This window comes from Canis lupus, chromosome 4 (assembly GCF_011100685.1).
Source record: "Canis lupus familiaris isolate Mischka breed German Shepherd chromosome 4, alternate assembly UU_Cfam_GSD_1.0, whole genome shotgun sequence".
NCBI lineage: Eukaryota > Metazoa > Chordata > Mammalia > Carnivora > Canidae > Canis > Canis lupus.
The window spans coordinates 42543463-42568235 of NC_049225.1; the positions used below are offsets into that span (position 1 = coordinate 42543463).

The 24773-nt window shown below is 39.7% G+C and overlaps 1 protein-coding gene and 2 long non-coding RNA genes across 3 annotated transcripts in view; 1 reads left to right on the forward strand and 2 right to left on the reverse strand.

The window, feature by feature from the left end:
• Positions 1 to 4034, forward strand: part of LCP2 (lymphocyte cytosolic protein 2) — a 44972-nt gene extending 40938 nt beyond the window's left edge. The window contains exons 20-21 of the mRNA XM_038534783.1: positions 1621 to 1776; positions 3288 to 4034. Of these exons, the coding sequence (XP_038390711.1) occupies positions 1621 to 1776; positions 3288 to 3410 (279 nt within the window). The 3' untranslated portion in view covers positions 3411 to 4034. The remainder of the gene's footprint in view (positions 1 to 1620; positions 1777 to 3287) is intronic.
• On the reverse strand, positions 3768 to 12224 carry C4H5orf58. The gene is made up of 4 exons (XR_005358205.1): positions 12140 to 12224; positions 11071 to 11143; positions 10232 to 10325; positions 3768 to 5717 (listed from the first exon to the last, which is right to left on the reverse strand). It is a non-coding gene; the product is annotated as a chromosome 4 C5orf58 homolog (long non-coding RNA).
• A 1794-nt stretch (positions 12225 to 14018) lies between these two features.
• Positions 14019 to 24773, reverse strand: LOC111095546. The gene is made up of 3 exons (XR_005358208.1): positions 24448 to 24773; positions 23245 to 23352; positions 14019 to 14068 (listed from the first exon to the last, which is right to left on the reverse strand). It is a non-coding gene; the product is annotated as an uncharacterized LOC111095546 (long non-coding RNA).

A 24773-nucleotide genomic window follows, 5' to 3' on the forward strand; every position in this document is an offset into this window, starting at 1 on the left:
CCAGCATCCATAGCAATGATTCCTAGGATCTGGGAAAAATCTAAGTTAAGGCAGTCATTCAGTTGGCAGAATCTGAGAAGACTTTATTAACTAGAAAGGTCTGTCTTGTCATAGGAAGCATAGCCTTATCAAAAGGAGACTCTTTCCCCCAAACTTTGAACATCTTACTGATTCTATCTTCATTTTTAATACACAATTGTCATCTACACTGATGTGAAGGGGTCCATATGGAGAGAGACAGCAGAAACTTCATGCCCTTTCCCCTAGAAATTTCTAGTTTAACCAGATCTCCTGTGGTCTGGTAAGAACCATAACCTTAAATCTATATATCAGAGAAAGAAAAACAAAGATCCTTCATCTCTCAAGTCTTGAGTCTACAAGAATAGTTCTCAATCTTAGATGCACATTTAAATCACCTGGGGATCTTAAAAATTCTGATTCCTGGGTTTCACCTGGAGGGATTCTGATTTAGTTAGTTAGGTGTTTTGTGTGGGTTCTGGGAGTCTTCAAAACTCTAAATTCTAAATTCTGACTGAGAATGGGTCCACAGTTATATTTGTTGAATAGAAGATGTTCTGAATGGAATTTACTCAATTGAAATAAAAAGAACAAAGGAAAGCCATTATTGCAGATTGATGGCTATTTAAAACCATCATGATTTAATACACAAACGAGGGAGTAGTTTAAAGCTGCCTTACTAATTAATCCTATTTTAATATTAGATCTTTGTAATATTAATGTTATATAGCAATAATTTATGGAATAACATTTTAAAGTACAGGACAAATCACAACACTATTTTAGTAAACAGAAAAAAATGGTTAAGAATGCAAGATGGTCCACATTTATTTATGGTCAGGTGTTTTTTTTGTTTTTGTTTTGTTTTGTTTTGTTTTCTTTTTTTGGTCAGGTGGTTTAATGATGAATGTTTTACATGGAGATCACGAGGTTTTTAAATGGATGAATTTCATAGGCATTTGTGTGTTTTCTGACTTTGGCTATGAAAGAAAGGATTAGGGAATTAGCTCCCAGGAGTAGGAAAACAGATACTTAGTTAACCAATAAAGTCCTTATTTTGTCTGGCCCTTTATCCACTCAACCACTTATTATTTGTCTTATTACTACTGAAAAAACGATGTATCTTTCATCAAGGGACTTCAAAGAGGTCTCTGAAATTTGGAAATTTCTCTAATACAATCTTTGCTGCCTCTTGACAACCAAATCCATGGCACATGGGACTGTAACCGTTCAGGGAACTAAATGTTCACTGACTTGTCAACTGGTTACGTTTCTAGATCTTTAGAGGCTTGTCTACTGCTCTTACAGGCAACACAGACGGTGATATTTACTGAGGCACCTGGGTGGCTCAGTCAGTTATGCCCACTCTTGATTTCAGCTCTGGTCATGATCTCAGGGTCCTGGGATGAGCCCTGTGTTGGGCTCTGTGATCAGCAGGGAGTCTGCTTGAGGATTCTCTCTGCTTCTCCCTCTGCTCCTCCTCTTACTCATGCATGCACACTCATGTGCTTTCTCTCTCTAAAATAAATAGGTTTAAAAAACAATTAAAAAGGAAGTATTGACATTTGCTGCTCACATAATAACATGAATTTATTCTTTTAGGATGGCACTTTTCTGGTTAGAGACAGCTCTAAAAAAACAATAACTAATCCGTATGTCCTCATGGTGTTGTACAAGGATAAAGTTTATAACATCCAGATCCGTTATCAAGAGGAAAGCCAAGTTTACTTGTTGGGAACTGGACTCCGGGGGAAAGAGGTAAGAAATTTCAGTTGCAAAATTTCCTCAAATCCTCTGTTTATGCCATTTCACATACCTGTCAATATGGAACCTTACTGTAATATTCTTTGGGGATCCATACTGTATGGCACTGTTAGAGTTAAATTTCATTGGTGAAGTCCTTCCTTTACTGGAAGGAAATAAAACAAAATGACAGTAGCTACCTGTGCCATGGAGTCTTTCTTATGTCTTTTATTCCAAGTAGTCTAAAATCACACGTATAACTTATAAATTAAAAAAAATAATATTTGAATTTAAAAACTGATAGTGTCAAAGGTAAGTCATTTCTATCATTCACCTCTGTAACATAATTTTAATGTAAGATTGAAGTGTACTTATAAGGCTGTATTGACATTTAGAAAAGGGTAAAGAAACAAAAGCAAACCCAGAATTCTTGTTGTGGTGATTATTTAAATACTTGAGTCCTTTTTCACTTAAAAAAGAGGTTTGGCCAATGAAGGTGGCCAATCTGCCAGGGAATTTTTCCTCTGTTTAGCCAATGTTTATGCTAATTACTTTTTGGATGGCAATCAAAAAAGCTGCTTTTGCAAAGGAAACTAACAGCTAAACTTAGGCTCCAAACATATTTTTTAAGTTCAAAGTTCCAGGAGGAAGATCAGCTGAATCAAACATTTCCAGAATGAAAACCAGATAACTCTTAATTTCTACTTCACTCCAAATATTTTTAAGTTATGATTATGTAAATGAACAGGAAAAAAAACCCCACATGATTCTGATCAGATGTTTCAATCGCTGGTTCAGTGTGGATAGAGCTGCAAAGCTGCTATAGAGACAGAGATGTCTGCCCTCTAGAACTTCTGTTGGTCTGGTGTGAGAAACATAAGTAGAAACCATACATTGCAGCTGCCCTTGAAAGAGGCGCCAGCAGAGTAGTTTTGGAGGAAGTGCATATCCTTCCTGGGGTACCTATGTGATTTTGATCTATGTCTAGAGGGATGCATTTTTTTTTTTCCAGTCTGGCCATTAGGGATAAGATGATGAAGGCAATGGTTGCAAAGACTTGGCTGCAGAGACTTTGTGAATGTCAGGTGGCACTGAAGACATAGCAGAGGGATCATGAGGGAACCATTGTGCAATGCTATGGATATCAGCTCTAGACACTGGGACACTGACTTCCTGATTTCTTATACCTCATCACACTATTTGTGACTAAGAGTGAAGTAGGGATACAGAAACCAAAATAAAAAACACAGAGTAATCCTAAGGCAAATACACACACATATATATAGTCTTTATCCATAATTTGTTGCTGTTGATGAATTATTTTTTCAAAATTCTACAGCAGAAATCATTAAAATATTTGCGAAGTATTAAATATTTTTTCTTACCATCCTCATAACTTGTAGAGGTAGGATATAATGCAGGTAAAAAACAAAACAAAACAAAACAAAAAAACGAAAAAAACCTGAGGGTTAAATTCATGCTACTCATCCCAATGTTGATTTATCTCCTTATTTTGAATTTTTCAGGACTTTTTGTCTGTGTCAGATATTATAGACTACTTCAGGAAAATGCCACTTCTGCTCATTGATGGGAAAAACCGAGGCTCCAGATACCAGTGCACATTAACACATTCTGCAGGTTATCCCTAGCGAGTTAGGCAAGCAAATGAACCTTGCTCCTGCCTCTGTTGCCAGCATGGGAAGATCAATCAACCTTGGTGAACGGACAAACACTTAGGACTGAATCAAACCCCTCAACATGAACACAAGGTTTTGACCTTTCATATAAAAAAGTGTTTGAAATGAAGACTGTCAAATATATCATAATTTATTTATTCTTCTTCAATGTTTGTAAGCATGAGTAATACTGTTCACACTTGAAGTCTAGTAGTGCACTGTAATGATTCATTTAAAAAATGTGTATTTTGAAATATTCATTTCAAAGTACAGTAGTTTGCATAGCTACAGAAATAATTTGAGGCAAGATTAAAAACACTGAAACAGTAATAGTTTTTGATATCACATAAAACTGATTTTTTAATAGCTAAACCTTTGTTGTTAGTCAGAGGCAATCATCAGTTTTATATATATGATTTGAAAATTTCCAAATTTCACTTTCTTGGCAGCAATAATTTAAGAGGCTTAAAACTAGTTCATCCTTTCTTATTTGTTTCTTTTTTTTTGCTGGGGGCATATTTGTGTACTTTTTTATGAAAAGATAAATGCATGATGCGATAACTTCCTAGGATTAAAATTAATTTACCTTTTGCTTTACTTTTGTGTTCTTAAAACTATTGACTTTGTTTAGTCCATCCTATTATATTTTTGTTTTAAAGCAAATTTAAGCTGTTAATACCACAAGTAATCATTTTAAATTTAGAGATAAGGCTTTGGTGTCAAATATAGCTGGATGTAAGTTCATCACATCCCAACACCCACATTCCACCTCCCCTGCAACTCCCACAACTCCAAAAGCATTTCCAAGTGATGTCGATTTTATCCAAGTCTTCCAGCAAAGATGAAAGAGCAATGCATATACATAGAAAAATGTGACCAGACTTTCCTATTAGATGCCTTTCTTCTATCTCTTTTATCCCCTGACAACTCTACCATAAAGCCCTTCTCATTGTCATTCCTAAAAAGGCTTTATAAATCCTTTGAAGCAATACAGCTCTTTCCTTCAGCTTACTCATCCTACTTAGCAGACAGTAGTAGGTGTTCAGCACAACAAAACCAGGCATTTGGTTGTTGTTCTTCAAGTTTTCCCCTTTGGGGCTCTGTTATTATTCCACAAATTTTATTAACCACAAAAATTTTTGGCTTCTCTAGTTAATCTGCAAGTTTTCTGAGTGGCCAAAAATATCTTGCACCTTCATTTTCATAAGTTTATTAATAGAACATCAGAAGGGAGCTTAGAAGTTACCTGGTTAAAACTGATAACTTGCTAAGATAACAGGTATGTGGAGACTTTTAACCAATGATGATAATAATGTTTCATCAAGCTTCATCTTTACAAACTGGTAGGTCTCTAGGGTCCAGAGCTAGAGAGTTCTAAAGTTGAAAAATCTGCATTCATTTACATGCTTATGCAACAGGATGTCAACAACCATTTATTTAGTGCCTAATCTGTGTTAAACACTGACTTGAGTGGTGAGGACAGCAGACACTGAGCTGACCTTGTGTCTTGGTTTAGGTTACATTATCTTAATTTAAAATTTTAAAATTTCTAAAATGAAGGAGGTAACAGATTTCAAAGCAGCTATTTGGTAGTGAATCATGTCAGATACCATGTCTCTACCCTCCTCAACTTGCCATAGGCAGGAAACCAGTCTATAACAGAAGAAGATAAAATCAATGCACAGAAATAGAACCAGGTTAGAGACATAGGATAAATTAGTAGAGTCCCTGACATCTCTTTCAACCATGGACTTCCAAGTCACAGGACCCAATAAATGCTTCAGCTAGCTTGAGTTTTTTGGTACTTGTTACAAGGAGAGATCTGATTCAAACTCATGCGATCCATTTATAATTTGGTTAACTCTTTCCATCTGAGCTAAATTCAAGCATAAAGGATAAGCAATGCCCCCATGGTCAATTTCCTATGTCATATTCTTGCCACTAGTGAAATGAATTAGCCATTCTTTGAAACAATAAAACAAGTTTCAATAATATTAAATGGTTATTTACAACTCATCCTATTTTTATTTTGTTTATCATATTAAATATATTAGTAAACTCAATTCTCTCAGATACATGTTAATTCCACAATAAATACAGTTATAAATTCACAACAAACAAAAAGAAATCAGATAGAAAAATTATTAGAGGCAAGGGACACATCTGATATTGCAGACTCTTCAAAGAGGCGGGTTTTTCCTTCTGGTTCCTTTAAGTCATCCGTCTTCACAGGATGATTAAAATGTAGAGTAAGGTCACAAAGCAGCAACTGGGAGAGCTCTGTGTAAAACAAAATAATAGAAGATACTATCTTGGAGAACATATGTCATAGACAACTATTATTACTTTTTTTAAAAAAAACTACTTTTGGGGGTGCCTGGGTGGCACCCAGTCTTTAAAAAAAGTCAGTTGAGTGTCTACTGATTTCAGCTCAGGTCAAGATCTCAGGGTCCTGGGATTGAGCACTGTGCAGGCTTCTGCATTCGGCTCAGAGTCTTCTTGAGATTCTCTTTCTCCCATTCCCTCTCCGGTCGCTTGCACTCTATCTCTAAAATAAATAAAATCTTTGGAAAAAAAATGACTTTTTTTTTTTTTTAAGTAATCCCTACACCAATGTGGGAGTTCAAGAGTTGTATGCTCTACCAACTGAGCCAGCCAGGTGCCCCTATTATTACTTTTAGTAGCTATTTCTAATTCTTAGTTTTCTCCTAAGTGATTATTGATCAGACCACAGTTATGTATGGCTCTAACATTATAGAACTCCCTTCCTTCAGTTCTTTAAATTTTTCTCAGGTTAGTTCTTTAATGAACTCCACACCCCATGCATTGTCTGTGTTCCTTCTTTCTAACACTCCTATTTACTGAATGTTGAACTTCCCTTTTTTTTTTTTTTTTAAAGATTTTATTTATTTACTCATGAGAGACACAGAAAGAGAGGCAGAGGCACAGGCAGAGGGAGAAGCAGGCTCCACACAGGGAGCCTGATGTGGGAGTTGATCCCAGATCCTGGAATCATGTCCTGAGCCAAAGGCAGAAGCTCAACCACGCTGAGCCACCCAGGTGTCCCAATGTTGAACTTCCTTGATTGATCTTGTAATTTTTTTCTCCCTAAAACTATCCACCTCTATTTTTTTTTGCACTCTAGAGAATTGTCTTCATTTTATCTTTAAACCCCTTTGCAGAGTTTATTTTTATTGTCCTACTTTTAATTTCCAAGAATTCCCTTCTCCAAACTTTTCCGAGGACCATATTCCTGTTTCATGGACATAGAATCATCTCTTACTTCTCTTCAGCTATTGAGAGTTTCTTGGGAGTTTTCATCTCACTCCATTATTTGTTTCTCTCTCATTGATGGAATCCATGTATTGACTTTGTCTCTGCTTTTCATATTAGATGCTTTCATCAAATATCTATTGCACCAGAGCTATCTACTCATATTTAAGACCAGGGCACTAAAGATAACTGGAAACTCTGTGCCTATGGGATAGCCTGTATTGGGGGTGGGCATTTTGTTGGGGGTAACCTCTGCTCTCAGTGTCTTTAGATTTTTTTCTCTTAGGCTCATAAGATTCCTGAAATAAAAATCTGCTTGAGGGTATAAGTCTGACTGCTAATGTTTTATAGCCAAGTGGGAAAAGAAAGCTGGGAATCTTGTAAATCAGTTTGTAAAACTTTGTCTTAATATCTTTGTTTTCAGTACAGTACTCTTTGCCTCAATTTATGACTAATGGCTCCAGACCAGAGATCCTCTCAGGGAATCAAACTCAAGTGTACTGTCACAGAAAAGTAACCGTTGTCTAGTTCAGAGAGAAGAGAACTTAGGGGGTACAACTTTTTTTTTTTTTAGAGAGTGGTGAGGGAGACACAGAGCAGACGGAGAGAGGGGGAATCTCAAGAAGGCTCCATACCCAGCATGAAATCCAGTGCAGGGCTTGATCTCATGACCCCAAGATCTTGACCTGAGCAGAAATCAAGAGTTGGATGCCTAACCGAGTCACCCAGGCACCCCTTTTTAAAGTTTAATTAATTAATTAATTAATTAATTATTTTTAGGAGTCTACAATTTCTTAAACATTTAACCAGCCTTCCTGTTCTTAGCTCCACCGTTATCCCCATTTCCAGAGGATTCTGGTGCTACCAGAATTGGTATTGGTATTGATTCTTCATTGGCTCTAATCAGTGAGCTCATAGCTCAAATTTTTGGACTTTAGGGTTCAGACTTTTCTGTTTGCTTCTATTTGCCTTCTGTTTCGTTAACTTTTTTTCTGAGAGCTTTTCATCTTGTGCATTTTTGTCTCTTTAAAATCACTTTAAATTTAAATCTCAGGTTTACTAGTGACTAGTTGTGTGACTTTTGAGAAGTTAGTTAACCTCTCTATATCTGTTTCTGTAATCTGTAAATGCCAATGGTAGTATTTTCTACCTCACAAGGTTGTGATGAGAATTGAGTCCATTTATCCAGAGCTCTTGGAACAGTATCTGGATTATGGTAAATGCTATGTGTCAGCTATTGACATTATTATTGAGAGAAGGAAGTGTGGCTAAAAGGAGTGTTGATCATTTTATTAGAAGTCTGCCCTCTTACTCTAGCTCTACGAATCCCTATAACCTAACTGCCTGACTTACCCCACAGCTTCTCAGGAACACATCCATCACATCTAGTTCTGTTTTACTTCATGAAAGAATAATCTCCAAGCTATAACAGTTAGATAATCAGTTTGAGAAAAATCTAAAGCTTCTCTGTTTTAAATGAGCACAAGCATCCAGACACCAATTATTCATTTAGTAAATATTTCCAAGAACCTCTTATATCAAGGCACTATGTTTAAGTGCTAGGAAAAACCTTAAGGAGCTTACAGTTGAGCAGGGATAGGAAAAGTAAGTAAACATGCAATTACAACACAATGTGATAGATGATATGAAACAGTAGAAGCGATAACATGCTTGCTTAACAATTTTGCCAGTGTAAGTAACCTTGACTAATAAGCAGCAGTTAACTTGGCTAGGTGGAGGTGGAGTTTGCACAGTGGGCATTTCTGAAGATGTATGTGTTAAGGTACAGACACGAATAGAGAGCAGATATGTAGATTTGCAAATGGCTCAGTATGGCTGAAGCACACAATGTGCAAGAATAAAACAATGATAAGATGATACTGGAGAGGTAGGCAGAGGCTTGATCTCAAGAGGTCTTATAGTCCATTCTAGGAAGTTTGTTGGACTTTATTCTGGGTCAATAGTGAGTTAGTAAGAGTTTTCAGGAGATTCACATTTTAGAATCGAAATTCTTGCTATATTGTTGAGATTGGTTTTGAGAGATGATGAATTAAGCAAAGATAACCAGACTTTTTTACATCAGATTCCTCAGAGCCTTTGTTAATATGCTCTGTGAATTTTTGAGAGAAATATACGGCATAAAGCACTTCCCAAATTTATTTGACCATAATAACATGGACTATATTCTTACTGCACACCACTTATTAACATCTCTTGAGATAGCCAGGTTCACTGATCAAAATCTGGGAAATGTTGCCCTAGGAAGAACACGGAGAAAAAACGTAACAGGCACTCACTATTTGGTGCCTAACTAACAATCTATCCCCTCTTCTTGGTGGCATAACTTGATTCCATTTGAGATGATCCTTTCCCCAGCTCCAGCAATAAGTCCTGACTGGTCCAAACTAGTCTTGGCAGTCCCATTCCCCTTGACAGTGGCTGGTGTAGTCATATGCATTTGATGCAAATCTGGCCATGAAAGGAAAGGGAAAATGTGCTAGAAGGACCTGGGAAAATGTTTCTATAGAAACATAGGCAGATACAGTATCTGTAGATGGCCACACCTGCTGGTCATGACTACGAGTGATAAGAGTGATAAATAGAGTGAATATAATAGAGCAGAAAAATGGAAGGAACCTGGTATAGTCAGAAGCCTTTAAAACTCTGAATTATTTCTGGGGCTGCCCTACCTTGGATCTCTTAATTCCTTATTGTATAAGCCACATTAAGTTGGTATTTTGTTACTTGTAGCTGAATTCCTTGTAACTGACAGAGAGGCTATCTTCAAATATCCAAGGGCTCTCATAAGAAGAGTACTTACATATTCAGTGTAGTTTCATAGGAAACTAGACCAGTGTGTGAAAGGAAGATGGGAACACATTTCAGCTAGTCCATAAGGAGGAACCATCTAAAAAGGAAGAAGCTAACAGGTGAGATTTGGAGTTCTCCAACAGAGGAAATATTTGATCAGGGTTAGATTATCCCTAGAAATATTCAATCACGGAAATTTTGCGTGTCTGGGATAAAATAACAGAATGTCTGAGATGAATGATTAAACATCATGAACTGTAAGGTCTAATCCTACTCTAGGAGTCTGTTTAAAATGAAGAACCCTTAGCTCACAGAATCAAACAAACATAATTTTAATTTGGAAGGAAATTTAGGGGCTTAGTAAAAATTAACGGATAGAGATACTGAATTTTGCAGAATGTGACATCATTGTGCAATAGTTTATTGAATGGAAGGAAGGAAAGTAAATTTAAAGAGGTTAGTTAGACAACACCATAAACTCGTTAGTGTCAGGGATGGGAATTCAAGTCTGCTAACTTCCAGGAAAATGCTCAAACATAATCCATCCTTAAAAGATCTAGTTTATATTACACGGTCAACATTTCTTAAGTAAAGAAATCCTAATTAGTAGGCAAAATTCAGTTATATCCCAGAAGAAGCACAATTTTGCTCTAGTGTTTGTTTTAAAAATAAGGCATGCAAACATTTTAATTCAGGGATTCCATACTTACCTTTCATCTTCTTTAACTCCAAAGAAATTGTGTTAATGTTTTTAATTATGGTTTCCACATTAGGCTTATGGTCAGTAACATTATTCTTAAACATCTGATTTTAAAAGAGAAATAAAATGTATAAATCAGAAGCATTTATGTGCACTTTGAAAATACTTAAATTTTCAGTATTTCTAAAAGTAAAGTCTATTATTTCAGAATTGAAATAATTGTGAAATAAGTCAATATAATGGTTAGAATTCTAACATAATAAGGCATCAATTTGCTCATATTTTCAAACAGAAGACACCTCCAACTAGCACTCGTACGTTTCTTCTTTAATGAAATCAGACAAAATGGGGCCCTTATAATGGAAATGCAGATATCCCCTTTTCAGAAAGCCTTAGCCCTTATAAACTACCTTATAATTAGTTATAAAACTTTCTCTAATTTTATGTAAGACACTGTATTCTAACTTATTCTGAATGAGAGGATCCACAATAAAACTCTAAGTACATAGTAAAACTCAAAGTAAGATTCAATTATAATTCATAAACTAAGAAAACTAACTTTTATTTTAGCTTTGGGAATTAAAGCAATACACTTTTTAAAAATTCTGGTTAATTAAAATGTGTAAATCAACAGGTTACCATGTTCTATGTACAGTACATATTTTTTAACCAGTTGTCTCAGGTAGAAATACATAAACGGGTGGTTCACTAGAAACTAATCTTAGCCATTCCAAACTCTCAAAATGACTTGAAAAAATAAATAAACAATTAGCACACACAATTCCAGCAATTGAAAGGCAGACAGTTATGGGTCAGGCTGCTTGTCCAAAATAATGAAAATAAACTAACCGTTTAGTCAACTTCTTGCCTCTGCTTTCTCCCGAGTGGAGGAATTTATCCTATTGCACTCACTTTAGAGCCACTACAAAGGAATAAAAATTTTGTTTTCCAATGAATAAAATATATTTTGCATCCACTTACAATAGCCTAGAAGCCAAAAAGGGAATGGTAGCTATCTTACTTGGTTTGGAATAGCAAATCAAACGATTTGTGTTTGAGGGGGGAGAGAAAATATGATAAAAGAGGGTGGAGAAGGTGGAAGTAAAGAACTTTAAAAATGTGGAATGGTTGTAAAACAATAATTAAAAATCCAAGAGGGAAGGAGAAACTAAGTGGTCAGAGAAATGCCCAAGAAAGTTGACCCCACCCCGGGTCTGCTTGGGCAGCGCCCTGGAGTGCCCTTGGACGGGTGGGGTCCGACGGCAGAGCTGGGCTGGGGCTCGACCCCACGGGGCTGGAGAGAAGTCAGAGACGAGAAGTCCAGATCTTCCCTGGAGATCTCGGTGAGGCCGTGGCTCAGGGAAAGGAGGGGCAGGGTCCAATGGCATTTCCCAGAGGGGACAAGCGGCGCTCAGGCCCCAGGAGCCGGAGCCCACGCCACTGTGGACAGAAGGCGCTAATGCAACCAGCCCTGACCTCCAGCCAGGAGGGCAGAGGCCCAGTTCCCTCGTCCTGGGCAGCGAGGCTCATCCCTGCAGCTTTGGGGCCTTTGCAGCCTTTTCCAAGGCCAACCCCTCCTCCCCACCGCACCTACACCAGTCTGGAGCCCCAGGTGCCGCCGGCCCGCCCCACGGCCGCTTGGTGACTGAAGCAGCCTCGAAGTTTCCACGGCCCTCCTGCTCCCAAACCCGACTGAGCCCACGCAAAGCGCGCTGCGCGGTCCCGGTGACCCCCGGCCCTTGGGGACGACCCCCGGCCCTTGGGGCGCCCTCCGATGCCTGCCTGCGCGGAGCCCGCCCACTGGGAGGCTGACCCTACAACCTGAGGCAGCTGGGAAATCTCAACAGCCTTCGCCTTCCCCTAAACCCTGAGGAGGATTATTTAAAACCCAGTACCCTTGGCCGGCCCACGAACTAACCGGGCGAGGACCCGCCGGGCCAACGGTCACCGGAGCTCTGACCGCAGGTGGGGCGGAGCCGACTCTGAAAAGCAGGACTCTGCGACCGGATTGGCCAGCTTCTCTGCCTGCTGCATCCTGGGAGTTGTAGTCCAGGCAAGACCCCTGCGGGAAAGATGCTGGAGGCGAAGCTAGGAGGGCCTAGCGCTGACCTGTGGGCGGAGAATGTCGGTGGGGAAGGCGCGCTGACATTTTTGCTTCCTGTGTGCCAGGCACTGTGCTACGTGCTTCCCAGGCCTTGTCTGCATTTAATTTTCACAGCATAGGAGTGTGATTAAGGCCAGATTCTGGGCTGAAACTGCTCAGGTGTGAATCCTACTCTAGTATTTGTTTAGCTAGAGAGGGGCCAGTAAGCAGTGTAATCATTTAGGGTTCAAGTGTCCTCTTCTATCATGTGAGTATAATAATAACTGCCTTCTAGTGTTCTTTTTTAGGTTTAAGTGAGATAATGCATCAAAGGGGCTTGGCAGATGATGTGCCCAATAAATGTTAGCTATTACCATTCCTATAAATCTTTACAGATGAGTGAAGAGTGTGCACGAATGGAGAGGTATACACTGGTCTCTTGCCAGTGGAGAAGCTGGGATTCAAGCCATCTTTGCTAGATTCCAAGAGGAATCTCTGGCACTGGAACCTCCGGGGCTGACTCAAGGAATTTCCCTCTCAAAGGCTTTCAGGCTTGCAAAGTAAGCCTTTGCTTTCTCTAAGCCTCCCATATAATATCCAGCAGCCTCTCAAACCATTCTTCTCCTGACAACCCACAGTCTGTTGTTTATTTTATATCCAGTCGCTTTCAGTTTGATACTGTGGAATATGTCGTCTGATGCAGAGTTAGATGAGAAGGTACATAGGAGAAGCAACTTTAAATCCTAAAATGAACTACCTATGTAATCTTGGAAACCAGTGGCTGACTTTCTCCCCACCTTAATTTCCATAGGAGAGGGATGGGCTAGACCAATATTTCCTAAATTTCACTCACTGTAAGGCCACTGTTATGATTTTTACCCCTAATCCTGTACCACCTATTTTATTACTTGAGTCTTTTAAAATTACTTCCCTTTACAATTTAAATTTGCTTAAAATTTTTATATCACTAATATAAACAAAAAGTAATAAGAAAAATAAAGACAATGGAAATAAGATTTGTAATCATCCAGACATTCGTGTCTCCCGGGGGCTGTGTACCTGCACCCGGATCTCCTTTGTTAAAATGGGTTATTTAAGTGTTAAGGAAGTGTAGAAGATGATGTAGCACAAACCGCAATTTTCTTTTGATGTAATAAGAAGAATTGAAAGAGTTGGAAAGGGAATAACTCTCACTCATGATCCATGCTATTTAATGCCTTGGTACCATATGAAACCATCTCTCATATCCCTAATGGGATATGTCCCATACTTTGCTCAACCTAGATTTCGGTGCTGTTCAGTATACAATCCCCTTCTAAAACTCCTTCATTCTCAACGTGCTATGAGTGCCTTTCAAAACACACTTCAATCCTGGAAGGCGTCTTTTTGAATTAGCCCTACCCAAACCTGCAGTTTCATCCCAGTCTCTCTGCCAAGATTTCTCTTACTCATTTTGACTGTTAGACACTTGCTGGTATCAGAGTCTTGCATTTTCTTATTTCTGGTATATGTGCTGGGCATTTGTCATTTAATTCTTCGAGTAAAAAGAAGCACAGGTCAGGTAACAAACATTCTTTTAGCATTCATTGTATATTAAGAATTATGGGGATCCCTGGGTGGCGCAGCGGTTTGGCGCCTGCCTTTGGCCCAGGGCGCGATCCTGGAGACCCGGGATCGAATCCCACGTCGGGCTCCCGCTGCATGGAGCCTGCTTCTCCCTCTGCCTGTGTCTCTGCCTCTCTCTCTCTCTCTCACACTGCGTGCCTATCATTAAAAAAAAAAAAAAAAAAAAGAATTATGTTAGAAGCTTTCATCTTCTGACAACTCTCTGAGGTAGCTGTTATCACCCCAGTTGTGTGGAAAACAAAGCTTGAGCTCAGAAAGTTTAGTGACTGCTCAGGGGCACAAGAACCAGATTCCCACCCTGTCTGTGCAACTCCAAGGCCTTCTGTTCTTTTCTCTGCACCAAGCTGTCTCCTAGACCAGGACACCATTTCTTGAAACAGTAAACAAGTACCATCACAGTTTTATAATGTTTGGGCTTGGGATCCCTGGGTGGCGCAGCGGTTTGGCGCCTGCCTTTGGCCCAGGGCGCGATCCTGGAGACCCAGGATCAAATCCCACATCAGGCTCCCGGTGCATGGGGCCTGCTTCTCCCTCTGCCTGTGTCTCTGCCTCTCTCTCTCTCTCTGTGACTATCATAAAAAAAAAAAAAAAAAAAATTATAATGTTTGGGCTTCACAGCTCATTGAACTTAAACACACGTGTACTAATGCACACACAAGCATCCAAGTGACCAACATAGGGTGAACACCATTTACTTTCTAAATTAAGAACATTAGCAAAGCAAAAATAATTGCCATCACTGTTTTTGTAAAAGCAGGGATCAATTAACATCAAAAAAGAAAGGAAGGAAGAAAAAAGAAGGAAGGTTAACGTAATTTCAGAATAATATCAGCTTATAAAAATCTTACTGGATATGTCTTTTTTTCTCCTCCTTCTTTTGATTCAGACTAGTAAAAACTGTACCCCAGACCTGCATCCAGATGTGCATTTGGAAACTCCACATGGGGACGCCTGGGTGGCTCAGCAGTTGGGTGCCTGTCTTCAGCTCATATACTGATCCCAGGATTCGGGATCGAGTCCTACATCAGGCTCTCTGCAAGGAGCCTGCTTCTCCCTCTGCCTATGTCTCTGCCTCTCTTTCTTTTTCAGTCTGTGTCTCTCATGAATAAATAAATATTTTTTTTAAAAAAAGGAAACTCCACATAGATTATAGCAAGAGGAAATGAGGTGCTTGAGAGAAGTCAGTTGGGGACTCTTGGGTGGCTCAGTTGGTTGGGCATCTGCCTTTGGCTTGGATCATGATCCCAGGGTCCTGGGATCAAGTCCCACGTCAGGCTCCCTGCTAGGTGGGGAGCCTGCTTCTCTCTCTGCTTTGCCGCTCCCCCTGCTTGTGCATATTCTCTCTCTCTCTCTCTCTCTCTTTCTTCCAAATAAAATCTTTAAAAAATGGTTTAGAAGTAAGGTGAAAAGCATATGTGGGTTGAGATAGCATTAAGACAGAATCCTGAAAAGCCAGTGATGATGAGGGCTGGGGCTTGGTAGAATGTGGTGTCTGTGGGGCCCCATCATTCCAGACTGACTGACCCCGTTCACAGGATTCAAGAGGTGTTTGCAGGACCTACTCAGATATCTGTGGATTAGGATTCTGCTTACAGGACTTCTGATAGAATCCAAAGAACTTCTAATTATCCCAAAAGCTGATTCTTATGAGTAGATTCCAGTGCTGTAATTTGGAAAAGATCTTTGTTAAGCCTTTAAAAAAATAGAAGAAGAATCGACTTTGTATTTCTTTAAAACAAGTGGTGTAAGAAGAAAAAAGAGATGTGAACTTGGAAAAAGATAGATTGCAATAATGTATTTTCCTTCATAAAAATGTCTTCGAGTAATGATGACTACGTATTGTAGTATTTTTCCTTCCTAAGCAACTATAGATTCTTTTTTCTTTTCCTGAGAAAATAAAACTTTAAAAGCATGATCTGCTACTTAAAGCTTGAAGACTCTTATAGATGAGGCCCTAAAAAATCTATCTTCCTTAATAAGTTTGCAACGCTTTACTGGACTCCACACAGGTTGCAGTTGTTGATTCTAATGTTAATCAAATAAAGAAGATTAAAAAGCTGGCAAAATCTCCCATAAAGAGAAAAGTTGTTACAGAACAACAAGGTGATTAAGCGTTTTATGGAGTCGGGTGTGAGTGCCTCAGTTAGTTTTATTACGAATTCTTGACATAAAGTCTTTGTTTCCAGGAAAACAAATTGAGTAAATTATCTCACTTCTTGCACTTGCTCTCAGAGTTTTCATTTCCATTGTTTCCCTGCTCATCATCAATTAGAAGTGCTGGTCTCTATACCTGGGGATTGGCTTCCCTCTGGAGCGCCAACTCCCATCTGAATATGGCTTTCTTTGTACAACCTTCTTGCATATAAATTTCAGAGGTGATGAGTGCGTGCTTAGATCATTACTTGTGGAGCATGACTAGTATATGATAGATCAAGGTAATCTCCACGTGTCAGAACAACCAATGTTCTCCCCATAGCCTCATGGAAAGAAAGGGAAAAGCATGTGACTTAAGCCACTGAAGTCTGAGGTAAAAGGTGGGCTCCCACCCTTGTCCATTGTCTTCTGTAAGCAGGTGATGTTCCATTGGGCAAAATCCTTTTCTTTTTCTCCAGAAGAAACACTTCTGAACTATAAAAGGTGTTATTAACAGAAATCCACATTGCTTGCTGCAACTAAAATATTTTCACTTCTAATTAAGAAATTACATGAAAGAAGGATAGATATCCTGGCATTTGTGAAACAGGAATGGGCCTTGAGGCCATTATGCTAAGTGAAATATGTCAGACAGACAGCATCTAAAAACATTGAACTCATAGAAACAGAGGGTAGAATGGCAGTTAAACATGAAGATGCTGGGGAAAGGGGACAGATTTTCAGTTACAAGATGAATAGATTCCAAGGATCCAAAATGGTGACTGTTGTTAACAATGCTCTTTTGTATATTTAAAAGTTGCTATGAAAGTGGAGCTTTTAACGTTTTCACGATAAAAACAACAACAATAAAATGCTTATTATGTGAAGTCAAGGATGTATTAACTAACCTTGTTGTAATGTTGTAAACACTTCACAATAGTTATGTATATAAAATCATCCCATTGTATGCCTTAAATTTAATGTACACCTCCATAAAGCTGAGTAAAAAAAGAAATTGTAATCTATACCAGCATTTTCCTCTGAAATAGGAAACTACCCAAAGACAGTTGCCAGATAAAATACAGGACACCCAGTTAAACTTGAATTTTAAGTAAACGACAAATAATTGCTTTACTGTATTTCCTGAGTATTATGTGGCACATACTTACATTTAAAATTTGTTTATATAAAAGTCAAATTTAACTGGGAATCCTGTACTTTTATTTGCTAGATTTGGCAACCCTATGCCCCAAACACTTCAACCCTTAAAAGAAAAGCAAACAGTCTGAAGCCTTGTAGATTTGGTAGGTTGGAAGCCAAAAGAGACTATTGAAGTTTTCTAACTTGATGCCCGAAATAATAAAATATGTACACTTACTGTGCCAGAATTTGGCCCTCTTCTTCAACATTCCTGTAATGCGAGAATGAAGCTAGGTCTTTGAGAAAGCAAATGGACAAAAGCTGACAATATTCAGCATGATGCTGTTTTTGACAGTTGCTTGCTATGCCTGTTTGTCTGAAAACTCTTTGTGCTTGGCTTTTTAGAAAATGCCTTTATCCAGCAAGGCATATTCATGATATAAGTTGTGTTTATTTCCAGAGATCTACCAATCAGAGAAAACCTTTTCTGTCCCCAAATAAAATATGTTTCCAATTCAATCACATCAGCCTGGCATCACCCGACAATACTTCCCCTGTTTATTAAAGACATAGATCCTGATCAGATGTTTCTCCCCCGAGGCAATACCCTCACCTCCCTACACCTCACCCTCATCAGCCAGCTACGCAATGAAAAACGAGCATCTTCATAAAAAAATTATATTCATGAAGTCAACTACAATAGAATATAAGTGTATACTCACCTTTTAAAAATGAAAATATGTATATGTGCATAAAAGCAAGTTTGGAAGAATATATAAGGATCTCTGGGTGGTGAGATTTATGGGTGATTTCATTTCCCTGTGTTTATTTATTTAGCCCAGCTGTGATTTTAGTCCCAATCCTCTTCTCTATATTTTAAACTCTCCAGGGCATTTTTCAATGTGGTACAACATCAATCACTGTAAAGCAGAGCTTCTCCAAGCTTTATGGTACACAATCGCTTAGGAAGCTGATTCCTGGGCTCACCCCAAAGACTTTGATTTAGTACATCTAAGGTAGAGGTCCCTAAATGTGCATTCTTAATCCTTTCTCCTTCCATTTTAACCTAGTTTGACTGCAGACCATACTGTGAGGAATAGTGAGTGACTTATGAACTTCACTGGGCATTTTCTACAAATCCCCTGTGCATGACCATGGTTGAAACTTAATTTGGCCACCGATGCCAGAATTCATTATACATATATATATAATGATGTACATGCACATATATATATATAACTATATATAAGAATATATATTATGTACGTATTATATATATATATATACATATAATTTTCAAGCATAAATCAGTCCAATTAATTTCCCTCTGAGAGAGGAAAGTGTTTTGGGTGGAAGACTCCCCCAGCATAGCAGCACAGAGACTCACTATGTCCTCTTGATTCTTGGGGAGGGGGGAAAGGAAGGAGGGAATGGACATTCCAGCTTCTAGTTCTTCTTAATTTAGGTCTGTATTTCTTCTGTTTCCTTAGTTTTTTGTTTGTTTGTTTCCAATTTCTCTTGCCATCATTATGGAAAATCTAGTGCTAAGGTCTGAGATTTTATGTATTTTTTTTCAAACATTTACATTTCTATATGTAATTTTTGGCAATAAAAGTCTGCCTACTTCTAGCTCTGCTACTTTTCCCCTGAAGTGGGAAACCACCATGCCCTTCCTGTGCTGCTTGCAATGGCATCCTAACTGGTTTTGCCACCACTGCTGTTGCCCATGATGATCTGTTGGCTCTCCACACTACAGCTGGATGAGCTTTTTAAGATGTAAATTAGATCGTACCACTTAAAACCTTCCAGTGGCTTCCTGTATCCCTGGGAAGAAGCACCCACCTGCGGACCCTGTTTATAAGGCCCCGACCTCCAGTCTCTCTCCTCCTCATTCCTCATATGACTCCAAGCCCATGCCAACAACTTTTTTGTAACTGTTTCCTTCTGACCCTCTCATACTGGCTCCTTTTCATGCTTTAGGGTTCACAGAGGCCATCCTCTAATGTTACCCCATTCTCTCTCCCAGGCCCCTGTTTCCATAGGACACTCGATACAATTTGAAATTTCAAAATTTGTTTCTTCTTACTTTTTCTTGGTTTTCTTTGGGTCTGTCTTACTAACATATACCTCTTGGAAGGGCAGGAACCTCTTGTTCCCCATCGTCCCTCATTGTTTATCACTGTATCCTGTGCCTAACCCAACTCCAGGAATAGAGTAAGTGGTCAATAAACCTTTATTCAGTTCAGTCCAGCTTGGGTAAATGAATTGGCCTGCTGCTATAGTGGTATCCCCGAGAGTCAGAGAAACCAAGCTATGCATTAGCACCTGCTGCTCTGCTGGACTCCCAGCAAAGCTCTGACAGCAGAAGTCCCCCTCCTTGATGACTTCTGAGTCCTCTGAAAGAGGGACAGCCCCCCTGGGAGGGAAACAGAAAATGGATGGACTATAGCAGTGTAAACACAACAAGCATTTCCCCTTAGTTCTGTCTGCTTTTTCATGCTGGCACAGAGACTAAAGATCCGACACAGCCATGAAAAGCAGACTCATGGCTGTTCTAGAAAACAACAACAGTCCTGGAAGCTTCAAAGCAGCTTTGTGTCGGAAGGATCACGAAACTCCAGTCCCTGATAAAGGAATCATCAGGGCTGTGGATCATCACTTGAATAAAAATCAAATGACTTAGGATCTGTCCAAAATGAAGGATGTTTTAATACTTTGTGTGTAAAAACACTGATATTTTGCTTCTTTTTTATTAAACAGATTTTATTATTTTTCAGAATCTTGTCAGCATAATCGTTTTATGGGTGGATGAAATATTCAGCCCTGCCTCTGCAGGAGTTCTTTCCCAGCAATTACCTTGTGGCACTTTCGCTGTAATTAGGTTTTTGCCGAGGATTTTTCCCCGGGTCTGTGTAATAAATGAAATATGACCAGAATTTAAATTTGTCAATTACAAGCAAGCATAGTGCATAAACACACAACAGAGCCATGAATTCCAAACCACAGGCTGTTGCTGGGGGGCAGACGCTCTGAAAATTAAAATGGAAATAAAACTACTGACTGGCAAGCGAAAAGTGGCCCCCAAAGAAAGCAAATCTCCCCTAACGCTCATGCATGATTTTACCCAGTGGTGTGAGCTCTTGATTACAAATTCTTCAGCGTGAAAACTGACAAATTAAGGAGCAAGCAGTAGATTTGTGTTAAAATAATCTACATGGGCCTCTGATCTCCTATCCTATGAATTCCTATGTTTCTTAAGGCCAGATCCAAAGGATTTTTGACATGGCGGGCCAGGCCTCCACTGCCATATGCCACCTGGTGGTGGTGGTTTCTGAAGGGTTCAAGGATGGACAGATTCTGGGACAGGGTCTGGTGTCTCAGCAACTGCTAGTTTCACTGATCTGACTTCAATAATTGCTCCTCTGGGGCCCTCTGCCGACCATCTCTTGTACATGGGGGGAATTCCAGGATGCTGAGGACTCAAACCATTTATTTCCTTAAAACACCCACAAAACAAAAGCAGAGTTCTAAAACTTGCATGTGTAAGGAGCCATAGGCAAGGAAAAAGGAACTCACAATTTTGAAAACTTACTGAATACCGTGCATTAATGCATGCAACGAATCTTTCTGAAATATCTCTTCTTGGTGCCTGTGTTCGGACAAGTTTTAGACATTTAGTGGTGAGCCCAAACCAACAGATCTTTTGCTGATCTTGGGCCAGACATTAACAGCTCATGGTCTGGAGAAAGTGGCACAAATACATAATAAGTGACAATTTAGGCACTGTCCAGGAAGAAGACATGTCATCGTGGGGATAGCTTTCAGAGAGGGTGTCCTAGAGGTAGGAGCATTCAGGCTGAGATCAGAAGGGGAGGAGAGCAGTCTAGGCAGAGGAAATAGCATGTTCAGGGTCCCTGTTTCAGAAGACAACCTAGTAGATGTGAGGGCTTGAAAGCATGTCTCGCAAGACTGGGGTGCAGGAAGCAAGGGAATGCTTTGGGCAAAAGGAGACCAGAGAGACAGAGGTGAGGCCCTGCCAGGGCCATGGGGGTTGTGTTGAGGATTACAGTCTCTCCTGAAACCGGTGGGAAGCCACCAAGGGTTCTTAAACAGGTGGAGGTTGGGAATGGTGGTAGTCAGTACAATCATATTTGTGGTGTGGAAAGCTGACTCTAGCTTCATGATGGAGAGCAGACAGAAAGAACAGAAGAATAGGCTCAGGAAGTCTAGTTAGGAGCCTAGTGCAGTACTTCCTGTGAAAGATGGCAGTGCCTCGTTCAAAATGGCAGCAGAAGAGATGGAAATGAGATTAAAGAGCATTTAGGAGATAGAATCAGCACAAACTTAGTGATGAATGATACATGGTGTTGGAAGGAAAGGGATAATAAAAATGGCCTATGTTATCTCATTGAATTGTTCCAGGCTTACAAAATAGTGTTATCTCCATTTTACACATGAGGGAATTGAGGCTCAGAGAGATTTAGTGTTGGGCTTGAGATCATTCAGCTGGGAAGTGGCAGGATCATATACCTACTCCTCCCCCACAGCATTTGGGGTCTCTGAGGTCACATGGGGTGTTTGCTTAGGATCTCATCTCCCCCACATCCTCTCAATGTATCCCATATATTCTTAAGAACACTCCAAAATACTCACTGTATTTGTTTCCTTGTTTTTCTTTTCTGCTAGAATGTGAGCTTGCAGAGGCCTGGGGTATGTTTGCACCTGTGTTGTCAATACTTAGTCCAGTGCCTGGCTCAGAGTGGGAGTCGGGGAGTGTTTGTTAAGTGAATAAAAAATCTTCACCCATCTCCTTGAGAAGGGAGCTAGTTGGAGGGCAATGTGTCTTTTAAACAACATCCTCACTGGCTAATTCTTCTTTTGTATCAGGACCACCACAACTTGGGAATTTTTTCTGGAATGCTCAAAAAGGACTTTCAAGAAGGATCTAGAAATTTCTGGTAGTCTAGTGTGACTAAAAGAGCACAGGTTTGGGATCATGTGGCTCTGAGTTTTCCATCTCAGCTCCTTAGTTTACAAATTGTACATCTTAGAATTACTTATCCTTTCTGAGTATTCAGTGTCCTTATGTGTAAAGTGAGTGTAAGCTTAGTATTTACATAATAGGGCTATTGTGAAGATGCATTTGGTCATCTGTGCCAAGTGCTTGGCACATTAATATATACATTTCCTATTTTTGTAGGAAAAAAGGGTCAGGATTTCATGGCTATCCAAGAACATGGATGGGGATGGGAATTTCTCTCCACTTGGCCTCAAAGTTCCTGTTACTTACAGACTCCTCTTCCTGTGGTTTATTCTGGAATGAGGAAAGGGGAAGTCTGCTCTCTGGGGGTCCCTGGCAAGCTGACAGATGTCTCCTAAGGCAGCTTTCAACAGAGAGCTCTTTATTATTATTATTATTCTTTGTGATTTACAATGTGTGCCTACATGCCTCTGGGCACAATCACAGAGTAGGAAAGGAATTAATAAATTGGATCTGGTTCTTGCTTAATTCATGGCTGTGACAAAATTAAAAATGGAGACAGGTAGGAGAGCCTAAGCAAACAAAGTGTCCCAAAGCCTAGATCCTGGGACATGTGGGGCTACAGGAGGAATACTACATTGCCAGAACTGTGGCTGAAGCCAGGCAGATATCCAGATGGAGCAGAGAAACCTGAGAACGCCCTAGAAAGCAACAAAGCCTTTCAATCCAAACCTGTTGGATTTAAGGAACCCCAGATCCTGGAAGCACATATGCATGGGTTTGAATTTGGACTACACTGTTTATTTCTGCAAGCTGAGCAAATGGCTCAAGATCACTCAGCTGGTTATTTGCAGAACTGGATTTGAATGCACATCTGAACCCAAGTCTGGTTTTTAGCCATTATAGGAGAGAAAAAATAATTTCCGCTCTACCCTTATAAGTTCTTGGTTGAGACTCCCCATAATAAAAGACAGATTAACAAGAGAAAGACAAACAGAAGTTTATTAACATTGTTAAAAAACGAAAACTCAACTGAGTACATTTTAAAGATCTTACTGACCTCATTCAGTGATGCACGATTTTGGCAGCATCCCATCTACCTGATAGGAGCGCCCAGGAGCTCTGCAAGATGGACTAATAGGCAGAGGGGAGCAGGAATGAGGAAGTACTATTAGACAAAAAAGAAGGTTGGTTATTGTGAGGTTACTTTTCCTTTAGGGGTGGCAAGGATCTATTAGGTTACCTAGCCAGTGCTGATCCAGTGATTTCTGGTGGACCGGTTTAAGATTCCATTTCTGGGAGCCAAAACTATAATTTAATTAGGTCTCAGTTTGGTGATGTGGGGCTTAATGTAAGTGACTCCATTTTGGGCCTGTTGTCTTGTTTTTACCAATATGTATGTATATCTCATGCATACACGGGAGATACCCAGAGGAACTGAGAAGCTCTCCAAGAGAGCCCAAGCCACCAGCTTCACCATCTTCACCTAAAGACAAAAGAAAAATGTTGGGAAGAGGAGGTGGGGGCCAATTTGGGGGGTTTATCAGGAAAAGCACAGTCAACAAGGGTCAGGTTTGCTATGCAGATTGAAGTCAGTGTCTTCTTCACTGATAAAAAAGTTTCTTGTGATTAAGAGTCATTCTTCTTAAAAAAAAAAGTCATCCTTCTTGGTGCAGAGAGGAAGACATTTATAAATGGAGACTTTCTTTATAAATATAAATGTCCTTTATAAAAGAGTAACTTCTACTCTGTTTTATAGCTTCTCTAATGCCTGGTTCTCAGAAATAATCAGCTCAAAATAATCTTTATGTCAAAGAGGCATATTTTGAGGTGGCATATTCTGCTACCCTTCACCATTATATTTTTTCTGAGTATAATATGGCATATTATCAGTCCTTAAATATTTACTGCATAACTATGAACTCCTTTAAACAAATGCCTGGTATACAGAAGGGGTTCAACAAACTGCATGCTGTAAGTTTTCCTGTCTTAGATTTTTTTCCCACTGAAATTCCCCATCCCCTCATTTCCCAACTCCCACCGCACAATTATATTGATCACTGGAAAAAGCATCCTCGAGAAATACATCTTAAGACTATACATTAAGAAAATACCAAATTCACAGTACAAAAATCGTATCCACACAGCATGGGGCAGTCTTTCAAATAACATTTTCTTCCTAAGTCATGAGATTTCTGGGTAAACCTTCACATCACACATTAACCACTGACTTTTTCCCCTATCACCCATAACCACTCCTCACCAAGAAACAGCATTTTGATCTTACGAGACTTGCTGCATCTGTGCTGCAGAATCAGGTGGTGGAATAGGGCAGTGGGCAGTTGTGCAGTTTTCTTCCTCCAGCTCAAGGTCAGCGGAGTTCACATTCACCCCTCAGCAAGATGTCAACCACCCACGTGTCACTCAGTAACCACTGGGGTGCTGGTCCACAGTCAAAGCCAGTGAATGCCAGGCCCGAGTCAGCAGTGTAGTGAAGCCACCGTGGGCCATTCTTTTCCAAGGCCAGACCCTACCTTCCTTTGGGCCATGAACACTTTCCTATTTTGATCCTGAGATTCCTAACATTTC